This window comes from Natator depressus, chromosome 2 (genome assembly GCF_965152275.1).
Source record: "Natator depressus isolate rNatDep1 chromosome 2, rNatDep2.hap1, whole genome shotgun sequence".
Taxonomy (NCBI): Eukaryota; Metazoa; Chordata; order Testudines; family Cheloniidae; genus Natator; species Natator depressus.
This window is the reverse complement of record NC_134235.1, coordinates 248,395,109-248,411,943: the sequence shown is the minus strand read 5'-3', so window position 1 is coordinate 248,411,943 and position 16,835 is coordinate 248,395,109. Positions and strand designations below refer to the sequence as shown.

General features: G+C 42.9%; 1 protein-coding gene across 2 annotated transcripts in view; it reads right to left on the bottom strand.

The window, feature by feature from the left end:
- The window catches only part of KMT2C (lysine methyltransferase 2C), a 328,020-nt gene that overhangs the window by 25,126 nt on the left and 286,059 nt on the right, over positions 1-16,835 (bottom strand). For both annotated transcript variants that reach the window (XM_074946303.1, XM_074946304.1), the window contains exons 39-43: positions 16,047-16,158; positions 13,271-13,349; positions 13,088-13,151; positions 6,383-6,615; positions 262-1,959 (exon numbers count right to left, since the gene is read on the bottom strand). In XM_074946303.1, the coding sequence (XP_074802404.1) occupies positions 262-1,959; positions 6,383-6,615; positions 13,088-13,151; positions 13,271-13,349; positions 16,047-16,158 (2,186 nt within the window). The remainder of the gene's footprint in view (positions 1-261; positions 1,960-6,382; positions 6,616-13,087; positions 13,152-13,270; positions 13,350-16,046; positions 16,159-16,835) is intronic.

Below are 16,835 nucleotides of genomic sequence, written 5' to 3'. Positions count from 1 at the left end.
GGGCAGAGCCTTGATTCCACCTCTTCCCCCATTGGCACAGCTAACTGCATGCCATACTGCAGAGCATACATTGCAACAGGTTTACCCCTGCGTCAGAGCAGCAGGGAGACTGGGATGGAAATTAGTGTTTTGGGAATTCTCCCCTTCTCTGCAATGGGGCTGCTCCAGAGGCATCACAACTTGCTGCCCCTTGCTTGGCACTAAATTGTCACCATCTAGCCCTTTACATGTTGATATGCATTTCAAAAACAACCACCTTACCATTCCTTCAGCTGGGTTCTGTTTCTCCACTAGTTTGTTGTCCCCAGCACTTTCTTCTTCTGATCGGCAGCTGTTCTCAGATTTCTGATTTAAAAGAGAGGATGATTTTTTATTTTTAAGCAAGTGTTTCAGCAGTTCATTCCCTGACTCCCCTTTTGCTGCTGGGGTGTTGGTTGATTGTGCTGGACTCTGTGCTGAAGAGGCAGGGTGCGGTGAGGCCTTATCTTCTTCTATCGTAATACCACTTTGATTCTCTGTTTTAGGCTCAGCTTGAACAGAACATTGATCAGATTCTGCTTTTTCCAGTTTAATTTCCTGAATGCTGGCAGGCGCATCTGTCTTGCCCTTTTCAGTCTCAGGATCTACACTTGATTTCTGAGGCAATTTCTTTTGGAGCAATCCACTATTGGAATGCTTACATTCCAGCTCTAAGGAAGGCGAGTTCTCCACAGCATTTGTTGTTGATGAGCCTGTTAGCTCCGCTGACTCATCCTGATGATGAGTATGTTCACTGGGTGTGCTAACTGTTGGGGTAGAGGTAGAATCTGAAACAGCTGGAGTTGGGGGTGCAGTTATATCTGAATGTGGAGTTGATGGGGCTTTTATTGACTCAGCATCATCATCCTTTTTCTTTTTTCGTGTCCTTTTCTTTTTTCCTTTCTCTTCTGGAATTATATCAGAGTACAGCTGAATGAGAGACTGACTTGATCCAGGGAAATTTGGTGCATGGGACATGCTGGTATCTTGGCCACATGAAGGACCACTACCAGTTGCTGGAAGTCCTGCAGGTATACCAGGCACAAATGGAGGCCTTACTTGGTTCTGCGTGAAGCTGGTCCCAGAGATACTCCCATGGGATTGTTTTACAGAATGGTAGTTAGGGGATCCACCAGGAATTGACGGTGGTTCAGATCCAAAAGGGGCAGGCCCCAGTGGTCTTCGCTCATTGCTTTGCATAAAATTTACCGCAGGTGGTGAGTTCACAGGGCCTTGTTGCAAAACTTGCCCCATTTGCTGCTGTTGATGCTGTGGAGATTGCTGAAGGGGTCGTGGAGGCGGCATGAAATCACAGGATAGGTCAGAGTTAAAGAAAGGTATCTGAGACAAGGAAGCTCTATTATTTAATTCTGACCCTATCATGCCATGTTGTTCCATTTCCATCCTCTGCTGCAAAGCCCTCTGTCGGTCCACCTCCTGCATAAGCTGTATTCGTTGCCGTTCCTGCTGCTCTCGTAAACGCTCCTTTCGTTCCCGCTCTTGAAAACTTTCACTAAATGGGTTATTATCATCAAATTCAACCCTTGGTGGTGGTCCTGACTGTGCATTTGCATTGGAACTTGGCACTGGAGTTGGTGTGCCAGGATTCATTGGCAATTGCGTCATCGGAGGCTGCATCCTTGGAGCATTGAGGGGGAGGTGATTTGGAGGAGCAGTTGCAGGTTGCCACCCAGGTAAATTTGGCATTCTGGCTGGGTTGGATTGCCCAGGAATTACAACTGCGTGCTGCTGATGCTGGAGTTGTTGTGCTACCATGGGGAAGTTTTGCTGATTCATTACTGGTGGTGTTCCTCCTGGAACCATAGGTGGCTGAGACTGGACTCCTGGCATTATAGCATGTGGTGTTATCCCACACTGCTGCTGCTGCTTGATTCGATATTCCTCAATGAGCTCTGCATGTTCCTTTTGCTGTTTTCGAATCTGAAATTTAGACAAGCCATTACTCATCTCTACAAGTTTCTACTTAATATATAATAGACCTCAAATATACAGGATATACTACACTGAAATTATTTCATTGGAAAATGAGGCTTGTCCAAGATCGGCACTGGAACACATTAAGCTTATTTACTTAGTCATTTCATGTCCAATATCCATCATCTAACCAAAAAGAGTGCAATCCTTCCCAATGCCAATTTCCATACTATTAACTGATTACACAACACACAACCACAAAGAACCAGAATAAGGGACAATATTTCAGAAGCAGCGCTGATCTTTAAACTATAGTTTCATTATGCAGCACTATTCAAAACTGCAGAGAACTTGCAATATATAGGTAAATAAGAAATAAATTATGCATAAAAATATATGTTACTGACATTTGCCAAGTAGTGACTTTTGTTTTATTTGTTACTATTGTTTGTATTTATGTGAGAAAAACATTTAAAGTAAAGACTATTTTAAAAAAGCTCTAGAGCACCTGAAGTGCAGGCTCTATAGAGATATACCTTTGGTATTAAATGTACAGTGGAAGCTTGATTGCAATCATAGAATCATAGAATATCAGGGTTGGAAGGGACCTCAGGAAGTCATCTAATCCAACCCCCTGCTCAAAGCAGGACCATTCCCCACCTAAATCATCGCAGCCAGGGCTTTGTCAAGCCTGACCATAAAATCTTCTAAGGAAGGAGGAGATTCCACCACCTCCCTAGGTAACGCATTCCATTGTTTCACCACCCTCCTAGTGAAAAAGTTTTTCCCAATATCCAACCTAAACCTCCCTCACTGAAACTTGAGACCATTACTCCTTGTTCTGTCATCTGCTACCACTGAGAACAGTCTAGATCCATCCTCTTTGGAACCCCCTTTCAGGTAGTTGAAAGCAGCTATCAAATCCCCCCCTTATTCTTCTCTTCCGCAGACTAAACAATCCCAGTTCCCTCAGCCTCTCCTCGTAAGTCATGTGTTCCAGTCCCCTAATCATTTTTGTTGCCCTCTGCTGGACGTTTTCCAATTTGTCCACATTCTTCTTGTAGTGTGGGGCCCAAAACTAGACACAGTACTCCAGATGAGGCCTCACCAATGTCAAATAGAGGGGAGCGATCACTTCCCTCGTTCTGCTGGCAATGCCCCTACTTCTACATCCCAAAATGCCATTGGCCTTCTTGGCAGCAAGGGCACACTGTTGACTCATATCCAGCTTCTCGTCCACTGTAACCCCTACATCCTTTTCTGTAGAACTGCTGCCTAGCCATTCGGTCCCTAGTCTGTAGCGGTGCATGGGATTCTTCCATCCTAAGTGCAGGACTCTGCACTTGTCCTTGTTGAACCTCATCAGATTTCTTTTGGCCCAATGGCAATAGGCACTGGGGCTTGAGCCTGGAGCCAGCTAAGCACCCTTCAGCTTTCAGGCCTTTGTTCAGAAAAACATTTAAGCACACATTTAAATTCAAGCATGTTTAAGTTCCACTTAAGCATATGTTTAAGTGTTGTTCTTAATCAGGGCATCACTGACTTCAAAGGAAGTTGAGGGAGCTCGGCACCTTCTGGCATCAAATGCAATTTAGGTTTATAAAATAATAGAAAATAAAACAACCTTAACTAACAGGCCATAATTATCTATCATTAACATCATGGCTAGCAACTGTAACAGAAGCATAAGACTAGAATGAAGTAGAGTATGTGCAAGGCATTATTACCAATATTGTATGAAAAAAGTTTCCTCTATCTATGATCTATTGTTGTTAAAAAAATTTTAAATTAAGTTATATTTGGTTGCTTCATCTTCCCATCACATCTGTCTCTACAGAATTGCACCAAGCCCCTTCTAGGAAAATGCTCTTTCTACAAATTGGAAAGAAAAGCCAAGAAACATTCTATACTTCACGAACGGATATCCATTGCAAGAAAATATGACCGACAATTGCTCAATTATGCCTTGCAGAATACTGTGCCCAACACTGCTGGCCAAAGACATAAGGCCTCAGTTTACTGGAGCAATTAAAAATACATGCTTAACTTTAACCCCATTGACTTCAATGGGACTTAAAAATTTGATGAAAGTTAAGCACAAGCTTAAGTGCTTTGATGAATCAGGACCTAGGCCAGGTGTGTCAAACATACAGTTTGTGGGCTGGATCCAGTGACATGATGTAGTTATGTGACTTGCATGATGGCCTCACACACTGCAGAATTCTTCACTTTTTAAAAAAAAGTCAGTTTCTAACTCTCATGGAGGCAGAGATTACTTTTCAAACATGAGCTGAGGTAAACTGATGTCATGATGTTTGCCCTAGTCTGCAGCCAGACTGAAACAATGACTAAAAACTGTGACCTCCTCTCTCCGTATTAATCTGATGGGAGTGTCCATGCTAAAGCCCAATGATGACACTTTTGTGACAAAATTAACTATTTCACTACTAATCATTTCAGCACATAAAAGGGGTGAGATCTGGGAGTTATTGCAGGGAAGGAGATACTGAGGGTAGAACAGAAATGAAAGACAGAGGAAAGGGAGAGAAACAGAGAGAAGATGAGGAGGAAGGGAGAGAAACAAAAGGTAGAAGTAGCAGAGGTCTAAAGTGGACCATATTTTCTTAGCGAATGAGAGTGACTGCTATACAAATAATAAATAAAGCTTCGTTACGTCAAAAAAAATTCACTGTTCCCTTAATCTCTGTGCAAACTTCCCACTGACATCAGTGGAATATCTGCTGTGGACTGCGGGTACCATAAAGTCTTTACATTATATCCCGGCCCACAAGTGCACCCCTCTCCTCCAAATGAGTTTGATACCCTGGGCTTAAATTTCTAAAGAATAAGAAAGAGGCTCCTAAACTGCACTCAGCAAAGCTCTAGTAACAGATTTCTTCTGAACTGCGACTATTTTATATAGTGACCATGTAACATGATAAGCTCTCTCCTAGTATTCTCTATGAATTTCTTGTTTTTCACAAAACAAAGGAAGATCACACAAAAATATGAAATTAAACTGTAATAGAAGGCATTTGAACAGGAAAATATAAAATAAATGACTCATAACTGGCAATTACAAAGATAGAATGCTACCAAGTGAATCTGGTGATATGATAAAATCGGAGAGAAAACCTTAGTTGATGGATTCCTTCAGTTGAAATATAGCCGTGTATTTCAAGATGTTCCTATTCTTATATAATTGACAGTGCATCTGAATAGACTCTGGCTTTCCTTCGCACTGCTGCCACCCAGTCTCTCTCTTCCCAAACTCTTAAAACAGGTTTTTTTCCTTTGCTACTGTAGTGTTTTTTCTTGTAGTTCCAGTAATGCTGAGAAACTGAATCTCATAACTGACATTACTCGTGAAACATGAGGGGTTTTGTTGTTTGTTTGTTTTTTACATGAATTGCACTGAGCTTAATAGTTACAATTAGGGCTGTCAATTAATCACAGTTAACTCAAGCAATTAACTCAAAACAAATTAACTCGATTAAAAAAATTAATCATGATTAAGAGCAGTTTTAATCGCACTGTTAAACAACAACAGAATACCAATTTAAATTTATTATAAACATTTGGATGTTTTTCTACATTTTCAAATATACTGATTTCAATTACAATGCAGAATACAAAGTGTACAGTGCTCACTTTATATTATTTTTATTGCAAATATTTGCACTGTAAAAAGGTAAACAAAAGAAACAGTATTTTTCAATTCACCTTATACAAGTACTGTCGTGTAATTTCTTTATCATGAAAGTGTAACTTACAAATGAATAATTTTTTTTGGTTACATAACTGCACTCAAAAACAAAACAATGTAAAACTGTAGAGCCTACAAGTCCACTGAGTCCTACTTCTTGTTCAGTCAATCACTAAGACAAACAAGTTTGTTTACATTTACAGGAGATAATGCTGTCCACTATCTGTTTACAATGTCACCTGAAAGTGAGAATAGGCATTCGCATGGCACTCTTGTAGACGGCATTGCAAGGTATTTACATGCCAGAGATGCTAAATGTTCATAAGACCCTTCGTGCTTTGACTTGTAGATTTCACTATCTTTTGTTTATTTTTTTTGCAGTGCAAATATTTCTAATACAAATAATAATATAAAGTGAGCACTGTACACTTAGCATTCTGCACTGTCATTGAAATGAATATATTTGAAAATGTAGAAAAAAATCCAAAAATATTTATAATAAATTTAAATTGGTATTCTATTATTACCAGTGTGATTAAAACTATGATTAATTGCAATTAATATTTTTAATCTTGCAATTAATCACGATTAATTTTTTAAATCATTTGACAGCCCTAGTTACAATACATATCTAGTGGATTTAAAGGAACAAGTAATCTTACAGTGTTACACTTTAATATTAAACAGAAAAGATGCTGTCCTGTTTCCCCCCCAAATTGTTACCTGTTCTAGCTGTTTTTGGACCATACTCTGCTGCTCAGTAACATGCTTAAGCTGTTCTGCATCTTCTTCTGGGAATTCACGGCCAGCTTTTTTGGCAGTACGCTGTTTTGCTGACAGCGCTTTTTTTGATTTTCTGTGTGCTCCAATTTGCTCTTCAAGGTATTTCTGTTGCATTTGAAGAAGTTGTTGTGTTTCTTGTAGCCATTCTTCATATTGCTTTCTTTGTGAATCATCTGGGGTGGGGAAGGGAATACAAGGAAAGTAACCATTAATATTATACTAAGGACTCTTGTTTTAAATGGAGGAGTTATTTATTGTGGCTTTCAGATTTTCTACGTGCAGCACAAAATTTAAAACAACAGTATCCATCAAAAATGCACAAAAAGAAATAGAACTTCTAAAAAGGCTTTCAAATCCCAAACAATATCTAAGCCCCACCAAGTCCCCCAAAAACAAACTCTATGCCATCATTCCATTTATCTCCCAATCAGCCCCAACACAGGGGAAGCATAGGAGCACAGGTGAACCTTGTACCATGATTTGGTCATGACCAAATTTGGGCTCTAGTGGATCCAGAAGGGAAATGAAAACCCTTACTTTGCTACCAGCCCCCTCCTGTTTAAACTAAACTTAAGAATTTCAAATGATCGTAACACATGGGGAGAGGCAGTCTCTCAAACAGATAGGATACAAAGCATGTAGGGCATACTAGGGTAAAAACACCACCTTACCACAACTGAAATAGCCAGTTGAAATCACAGACCACAGGAGTAATAAGAGCAAAGGGATCGAAAAAAATTGTTACCTACCTTTCGTAACTGTTGGTTTTTGAGATGTGTTGCTCATGCCCATTCCATTCTAGATGTGCACAGTTATCTGAGATTTTTGCCTTAGCGGTATCCGTAGGGCCAGCTGTGGCGCCCCCCTTGAGTGCCATGCTCATGCCGGCCCTACGCCCTCTCAGCTCCTCCTTGCTGGCAACTCTGACAGAAGGGTAGGAGGGCGGGTAATGGAATGGACATGAGCTACACATCTTGAAGAACAACAGTTATGAAAGGTGGGTAACCAATTTTTCTTCTTCAAGTGCTTGCTCATGTTGATTCCATTCTAGGTGACTCACAAGCAGTATCAACGGAAGTGGGCTCAGAGTTCACGGTTTTGCAGCTTGCAGCACTGCTCTGCCAAAGGCAACGTCGTCTCGAGCTTGCTGGGCAAGCACATAATGAGATGCGAACATGTGGACAGACAACCAAGTAGTGGCCCTACAGATCTCTTGGATTGGTACTTGTGCCAGGAAGGCTGCTGACAACACTTGTGCCCTAGTCAAGTGTGCAGTCATGATCGCCAGCAGAGGCACTTTCACCAGCTCATAGCAGTAGCAGATACAGGCCGTGATCCAGGACAAAATCCTCTTAGCAGACACTGGGCGACCTTTCATTCTGTCTGCCACGGCAACGAACAACTGCACTGACTTACGGAATGGCTTTGTTCTATCTACGTAGAAGGCCGGTGCCCTCCTGACGTCCTGGATGGAAGGATGTGTAGCCTGAGCTCCTCATCTGACGCACGAGGCTTTGGAAAAAAGATGGGCAAGTATATATCCAGGCTAGTATGAAACTGGGAAATGACCTTGCGCAGAAACGCTGGGTGAGGTCGCAGCTGGACTTTATCCTTGTAGAAGACTGTATAGGGCGGCTCCGAAGTGAGTGCCCTAATCTTGGACACCCTGCGGGCTGACGTTATTGTGATCAGGAACGAAACCTTCCAGGAGAGAAGCAGGAGACAGCAGGAAGCCAGAGGCTCAAAGAGAGGCTCCGTGAGCCTCAACAGCACGAGATTCAGGTTCCGAGGGGGACAGGATCCCAGACGTGCAGGTAGAGATGCTCCAGACCTTTCAAAAGCCATGCTGTTGTGTCGTGAGTGAAGATCGACCTGTGTTGGAACGGAGGATGGAAAGCCGAGATAGTGATCAGGTCGACCTTGATTGATGACAGGGACAAATCTTGGAGTTTGAGGTGCAGCAGATAATCCAGTACCTTCTGCAGTGGGGCCTGCACGGCCCGAATACCTCATTCCGGGGCCCAGCATGTGAACCTTTTCCATTTGGCCACATAAGTCACTCTGGTGGAGGGTTTCCTGCTACCCAGAAAAATCTACTGAGCATGGGCCGAGCATGCCCATTCGTCCACGCTTAGACATGCAGTAGCCAAGCCATCAAGTGCAGCGCCGCCAGGTTCAGGTGTAAAAGGCTTCCATGGTTCTGGGACAGCAGATCCGGCCAGAGGGGTAGCTGCAATGCTGCTTAGCTCCTAGGCGGAGGTGTGGCCAGGCAGCTCTGCACGCAGCCTCAGCCTGCAAGCACCACTCCCCCAGTTCCCACTGGCTGTGGTTCCCAGCCAATGGGAGCTGCGAAGCCAGCACTCTGGGCGGAGGCTGTGTGCAGAGTTGCCTGGCCACACCTCTGCCTAGAAGTTGAGGGAGGGGGATGTTGCTGCTTCCGGGGAGCCCCCCAGAGCCCACCTCACCCCATCCCGTGCTCCTGCTCCCTCCCCCACACAAACTTTGCTGCAGGGCGGGAGGTGGCAGTGGCCCGAGACGGCCCCAGGAGCAGCTGGTGCACCTGGCGCAGGGGCTGCCTGAGCCGCCCCTGAGCCAGGCACACCAGCCGCTGTAGAAGTCATGGAGGTCAGGGAAAGTCATGGAATCCACAACCTCCGTGACAAACTCACAGCCTTAACTATAAACAACTATTTCCAAGGTCCTAAGGCTTGAAGTCAGAAGATATGAAACCGCTAGCCCTTGCTATGCAAGGAAAGGCATTCCAACTAACCACCATGGGCAGTAAGAAGGAACTGAGAGGGCGCAGGGCCAGCAGTGCCTGATATACTGACACCTAAGCGCGGCACTCAAGGGGTCAGCTACAGCTGGCCCTATGGATCCCGCTAAGGCAAAAATCTCTGATGACCGTGCACATGGGCGCGCTCACACCTAGAATGGAATCGACCTGAGCAATCACTTGAAGAAGAATATAAAGTTATGCCCATTAATGTAACAAATCACCTCATCTCTGACCACAGATAGTGTTTAAAATTGTATTCAGTGAGAAGGGAATCTCTTTATATTATTTTTTTACATAAGACCACTAGGAAATGGAAGAAATATAAGAAATCACTGAGAAAAATTAGACTGCATGAGATATTTGTAATCTCAAGCATCTACAGAATTATTAATTAAAATAAAAACTGTTTTGAAGAACTACTGAAGTCACTGCAATAAGATCAACTTAAAATGGGTCTCAGTGTTATTTATTTATTTTAGGAGAGCTTTTTATTTGTCTTTTATGTACAATGCATATTTCTCCAGTTCTCAGTCAAGGGCCTCCAGTCCCAAATGGCTTTTTACTACAGAAATTGCCCTTTTTGGCAGATAACTGGGTATTACTCTTCTCAGAGCTCGTAAATGTAGTTTGGCTATCAGGATCACTACAGAGTAACCCCAAGGCTCCTTCACCCGTCTCCTGGGGGCAAAGCACGCTACAGTAGATTCTGCTTACTAGCAACCCAGATATTAACATCAGGCTAATAGCAACATTTTGCCAGGAGCTAATCCCATCCCATTTACTTTAATGTTAATGGCCTCTGGATATTGACAATGGCATGCCTCTTATTACAAACATTTTTTTGGAACAAAGGCTCCAAACACAGGCGGTTTGTAAAGCTGCAGCCAGGGAAGGAAGGGCTGGGACATGCCTTCCTTGGCTGCAGCCACACGAACTTACCTGTGCCCAGTGGTCAGCACAACCCAGAGCTTCCTTCTGGGGCTGCAGCCTTGAAAACCTGCCAGTGCACAGGGTCTACATACGAAGTGAGGGGCTGCAGACTGGGAAGGGAGGCTATGGGCAGGCACTAGCAGGGAGTGGGGCTGCAGCCTTGATGCTAGAGTTATGTGGTACCTTTCCCTGTGCTCTCTGGGCTGCACCCTAGTGGGGGCTGCACCTAGAGAAGGAAGAGCTGGGATGTGAGGAGCTTCGACCCCCTGGAAGCACAGGGAGAGGTACCATGCAGCTCTGTGGGCCCCCAAGGCCTCTGCTCAGAGTAAGAAGCCCTGGCATCTGGGCTGGAACCTCCCTCCCTGCTGCTGCCCTGCCTGCAGGCAGGTTTGTGGGGCTGCAGCCAGGGAAGGAAGCAGTGGGATGCGTCTACCCTGGCTGCAGCCCTGCAAACTTGCCTTCTGCTTATTGACAAATGCTGTATAATAGCAACTTTTTTTTGCTGGCAAATGAGGGATTGCTAATAAGCAGAATCTACTGTACTTCCAATAATATTCTCAGCTGCTTTCAGTCTAGGATTGGGGAGAAGGAGGCCAGGTCTGGGAACAGTACCAGTTTTCTCATATGATAGAACATAAGAAATGCCATACTGGGTCAGACCAAGGGTCCATTTAGCACAGTATCCTGTCTTCCGACAGTGGTCAATGGCAAGTGCCCCAGAAGGAATGAACAGAGCAGGTAATCATCAAGTGATCCATCCCCTGTCACCCATTCCCAGCTTCTGGCAAACAGTGGCTAGGGACACCCTCCCTGCCCATCCTGCCTAATAGCCATTGATGGACCTATCCCTCCATGAATTTAGTTCTTTTTTGAACCCTGTTATAGTGCTGGCCTTCACAACATCATCTGACAAGGAGTTCCACGGGTTGACTGTGCGTTGTGTGAAAAAATACTTCCTTTTGTTTGTTTTAGTCCTGCTTCCTATTAATTTCATTTGGTGGCACCTAGTTTTTGTGTTATGAGAAGGAGTAAATAACACTTCCTTATTTACTTTCTCCACACCAGTCAGGATTTTATAGAGCTCTATCATATCCCCCCTTAGTCATCTCTTTTCCAAGCTAAAAAGTCCCAGTCTTATTAATCTCTCCTCATATGGAAGTCACTCCATACCCCTAATAATTTTTGTTGCCCTTTTCTGAACCTTTTCCAAGTCCAATCTGTCTTTTTGAGATGGGGCAACCACATCTGCATGCAGTATTCAAGATGTGGGCATACCATGGATTTATATAGAGGCAATATGATATTTTCCTGTTTTATTATTTATCCCTTACTTAATGATTCCCAACATTCTGTTCACTTGGATGTGTTCAGATCTCTTTCTTGAGTGGTAACAGCAATTCAGACCCCATCATTTTATATGTATAGTTGGGATTACATTTTCCAATGTGCATTACTTTGCATTTATCAACATTGAATTTCATCTGCCATTTGTTGCCCAGTCACCCAGTTTTTTTGCCTGGTCACCCAGAAGTGAGTCAATAGATGCAGTAAACAGAAAAACAGGGACAGAACTCCATTATAAACATGTTTTGCAGATATCCTGATGATGTACAATAGTTTCGGCACAAACAGGTCTTCCCTTGTGCTCCAATACCCACCTTATTCTACCTTAGTTGTCACTGCACTACACGCACTTGCAGAATCTAGTGTATCTATTGATTCAATTCTTACAGCTATTCATACTCTCAACGGATACCTTGATTCCTTCAATGCTAGATTAGATTCTGTGTCTAATAATATTGCCCAAAGTGACAACTGAGTGGAAATGTTCGAGTATATCTTTGTGGATGTGGAGAAAAGATGTTTGGCTCAGGAAAGTGAGATTGAACATACTGAAATATTAACATGTCCTCGTTAAGGGTAACTGCTTGCTGCATCAAAAAAAAAAAACCAGGAGGGTGGGATTTTCAAAAGGGCTCAATATTGGCCCAGATCTGGTCTCATTATAGTTAAATCAATGCTGAATGTTATTGAAAATCCCTCCCAGAAAGTCTAGAAAACTCGAGTAAAGTTTCTAACTGCATTTTGTGCATTGGGCCTCCAATATCTGGAGGGGGGAATCTAGCTACTTCTGTTTTGTTGTTATTAAATACTTGGGGAGATTTTTTACAGACACAAAAACTTCTTAGGATATGTAAAAAAATGTTCAGTATTTAAATCTACAGTTAAATCTCTCTCATGATAGAATGTAAGGGTTACAGTTTGTTGGGGGCGGGGCAGGAGGAAATGAAATATTAGGTGTATCAACTAAAATAGATACACGTTTCCAAGTATTTCTAAAAACACCAATTCTGGATGACTAAAATTGCTCTCTCTTTAGGTAGAGGTTCCTGCAGTTAAGTTTTTCTGGTTTTCTGACAAGCTTTGCTTAACTAAATTCCAAAAATCTTTTTTGACTGATGATGCAAAAACCTTTTTCATTTTTAAATTAAAAATAACTTGTTATTTTGGATAACTATTCCAATAGAGATCCAGCAGTCATTATTAGATTTTTGAGATAGCTGACTGTAGTTTAATATATAATTAATTACTATTCTTTTGCCATTGGAAAATACTAATTACTCTATATGATTAATACTATCAGATTCCTATTTGTATAAATTTCCATCTTTTCTCACGATGTTTTGAGGATTTTTTTTAGATAAAATGTTAATATGAAATGTTGATATTGTTTTAATGTTTTAAGAGTTTGTATTTTGTTATGAATTAATATCATAATTATGAAATGATAAATTTTAAGTAAGCCAGAGAATTAGTGGAGCTAGGAAAATATTTTTTGGCAATCAAGTATTCATGTGTGACATTTCCCTTTAAAAAAGAAACTGCAATATGAAACCCCAGGTTCATATACAAGAAATTATAAGGTTTATACTTACTGACAAAACCAGGACCAAAATTCGGAGGATTAGGCCTAGAAATCTGAGGTGTCAAACTTCCATCCTAAAAATCAGTAAAATGTATAGGCAAAGTGACTAAATCACAATTCCTTTTAAGAAGAAAATAAAATATTCATCATTTATAAACACTTCTGCTGTAACTGTCATATTAAGCTATGTTACCTGTGTAATTGGTTGCTGCATAAGATTCTGGCCTTCGCTAGTCTGCGTTCCTGACATTGGCTGACCCATAAAGGGAAACCTATTGATACATAAAGATCAGCTATAACAGACTTTTAAAACCAGTGAGCACTTTAGTACAGATGCATTGTTTCAAATTATTTTGATCTAAAATAAAACTTCCAAACCTTTTAGAGATATTTGTTAGAACTACTACATCCTAATTACTTGCCAGATTTTGAAAATGATATTTCTTATTCCACCCTTGTAACACTTTGTCTTAAGTTCAACCTGTTGTGCCTTATAATTCACAAAGGCATTAACTAAAAATGGCTTATGTTGCCTAACACCAGGAGCTACCTGGGGTTTCCTAATAGTGATGATTCATAAGGATAGCTGAATACATACAGATCACTGGAGAAGTCTCTGTGCTTGAATTTTAAATGCTATGTGATGGAAAAAGTAGGATTCAATGTGCTTAGATACCACAGTATAAAAACCTGCACAAATTAGGGTAAACAGCATTTTGGGCATTATAAATAGTTTTTTAAAAGGCCCTGCTGCTAAACTGGGACACTAACTCCAGGGAGCAACAACAAATGGAACCCCAAAGAGCTTAACCACAATGACAAGACAGAAGGAGATGGAATTTGTCATGGGGCTGTGTCCTAGATCATGGCTTCTGAATATCACAATCAATTCCTTTTATTGCATTTAGAAACAAAGAGGAAGCCAGTGCTCACAGTTATCCTGCCCACTGAGGATGGGTGTCACTATAATCTGCACTAGCACAAGTTTCTAAGTGCTCTTCTAGGGCAGTGGTTTTCGAATTTTTTTTCTGGGGACCCAGTTGAAGAAAATTATTGATGCCCGTGACCCAACAGAGCTGGGGATGAGGGGTGTGGGAGGAGCTCAGGGCTGGGGCAGAGGGTTGGGGGTGAGGGCTATGGGGTGGGGCCGGGAATGAGGGGTTCAGAGTGTGGGAGCAAGCTCTGGGCTGGGGCAGGGGGTTGGGGTGTGGAAGGGGGTTATGGCTCTGGGCTGGGGGTGCAGGCTATGGGGTGGAGCCAGGGATGAGGGGTTTGGGGTGCAGGAAAGGCTTCTGGGTTTGGGGGGGCTCAGGGCTAGGGCAAGCGGTTGGGGTGCAGGAGGGAGTCAGGGCTCTGGGCTGGGGATGAGGGGTGTGCGGTGCAGGAGGCGCTCTGGTTTTGGGGAGGCTCAGGGCTGGGGCAGGGGGTTGTGGTGTGGGAGGGAGTCAGGGCTCTGGGCTGGGGATGAGGGGTTTGGGGTGCAGGAGGGGCTCTGGTTTTGGGGAGGCTCAGGGCTGGGGCAGGGGGTTGGGGATGCAGGCTCTGGGGGGGGCTGGGGATGAGGAGTTTGGGGTTCAGGAAGTGGTTTCAGGTTTGGGGGGGGGCTCAGGGTTGTGGCAGGAGATTGGGGCGTGGGGTTGGGGTATGGACTTATCTCTGGCAGTTCCTGGTCAGCGACGCAGCCGGGATGCACCGCGGACCGTACTGTGGCCTGGAAGTGGCCAGCTCCATGTCTGGCTCCTAGGCAGAGGTGCTCAAGCGGCTCCGCACAACTCTTGCCTGCAGGCCCACCCCTGCCCAGTTCCCATTGGCCAGCAACTGGCCAACGGGAGTGCGGAGCCAGTGCTCAGGGCGGCGGCAGTGTGCGGAGCCCTGTGGCCCCCCTGCCTAGAAGCCGGACCTGCTGCTGGCCGCTTCCGGGGCACAGTGCAGTGTCGGAAAAGGTAGGCACTAGCCTGCCTTAGCTGGGCAGCACCGTCAACGGGACTTTTAACGGCAGTGCTGACCAGAGCAAAGCGACCCAGCGCCTTACATGCTGCGATCCAGTAGAGGGTTGTGACCCACGCTTTAAAAAACACTGTTCTAGGGTAGCTGCAAATAGACACAGTTGCAGTAATGTAGCTTAGAAGTGGCAAGGGCATGGACCACCATGGTGAAGTCTTCATTACTAACAGTCCAGCTTTATTACACTATAGAGTAGAGACTTATGAGGGAAGTGCTGGAAGCTCTATTGCTTGGACCATTTAAAATTAGTCTAGATAAAAGCACTAGGAAATTTATAGCAGTAATAACAATAAAATAATTAAATCTTGAATAGCAATTTTGATTCATAGATCTTTACTATGCAGAAGAAAAATGCTGCTTTCCCTTTATTGTTTTAGTAGCTTATGGTTAAAACAGTACTGTACTGTATTTGCTCTTTTTTTTTGGTCTGAGCTGCTACATGATTGCACACTTCTGGTTCCAAATGCGGTGTGTGGTTGACCAGAGAGTTCGTAATTCTGATGTTCATAACTCTGAGGTTCTACTGTATATATCATCATACATTTTACAGATGAGGAAACTCAGGTAGAAAGAGATGAAGTGGCTTGCCCAAAGTCTTACAATAGGTCAGTGGTAGAGCTGAAAATGGAACCCAGGTCTTCTGATTCCAGTCCAGTAAGGAGCAATGCTATATTGCCATAGAGTATGAGCTAATGATAACACGGGCTTTTTCCCACATCTTACTACTATGATTCGCTGTGATGGTCTATAATTTGCTGATGCTGAAAATGAGTTTTCAGACTCCAGAGGGACAAGGTGGGTGAGCTCATATCTTTTATTGGACCAACTTCTGTTGGTGAGATACACAAGCTTTCAAGACACACAGAGCTCTTCTTCAGGTCTATTGATGCTGGTGGCTAAAAATTATAATACTTTGGGTCACTTTTACTTTTTTACTTTAAACAACAGTGTCATCTTTTGCCTACCTGTTCATAACCATTGGTGGCATCCCCATATTGCTCTGTGCCATTACTTTATTGATACCTTTAAGAGCTACCATTTTTGCTTTCATTATGGGATCAGTGATTGCATCAAAATCTATGAAACAAAAATAGTAAAGAATTACATAGCTGAACATTTTGATTTTACTGAACTACCAACATAATATTTCCAGTATTGGCACATGTACTAATCCCTTTGAATTTAAAGCAACTGTATTACAATCATTTAACCATGCGTACTGCAAATTAATTTTTTTCTTCACTTTATAACTAGGGATTAACATGCAGGTTTCTATATTCTGTAAGAAACTTGCACTTCTGCAAGCATCTCAGGAATAGGATTGACAGTGCTATTATAGCAAATGGAATAACTTTCATTGCTACAGCGAGCCAAGAAACGCAAAAGAAGGGATATTAGTTCGAGAGAGGCTGGAACAGGAGACATGGCTAGAAGGCGAATCTGTTAAATTACAATCACCACCAAGTTAATGGAGGTATTTGAGAGGGCTGCCTTAGTCACCATGAACAGTGACATGGAGAAGGAATTTACTGCTATTATGAAATAGAATTTATATATATAAAAAAATCAGGAAAAGGAGTCCGACTTGTGCACTTAGTAGACATTATTGATATTGATACATCAGTGACCGCTAGTCAGAAAGCTCCAGTTGTGTTTAGACTCCTGTACCACACATTGACGCAGTATGTTTTTTAGCATTTTTGTATTACATTACGAGCCGTGGATTAAAATACCTGTTTTATACATCTAAATAA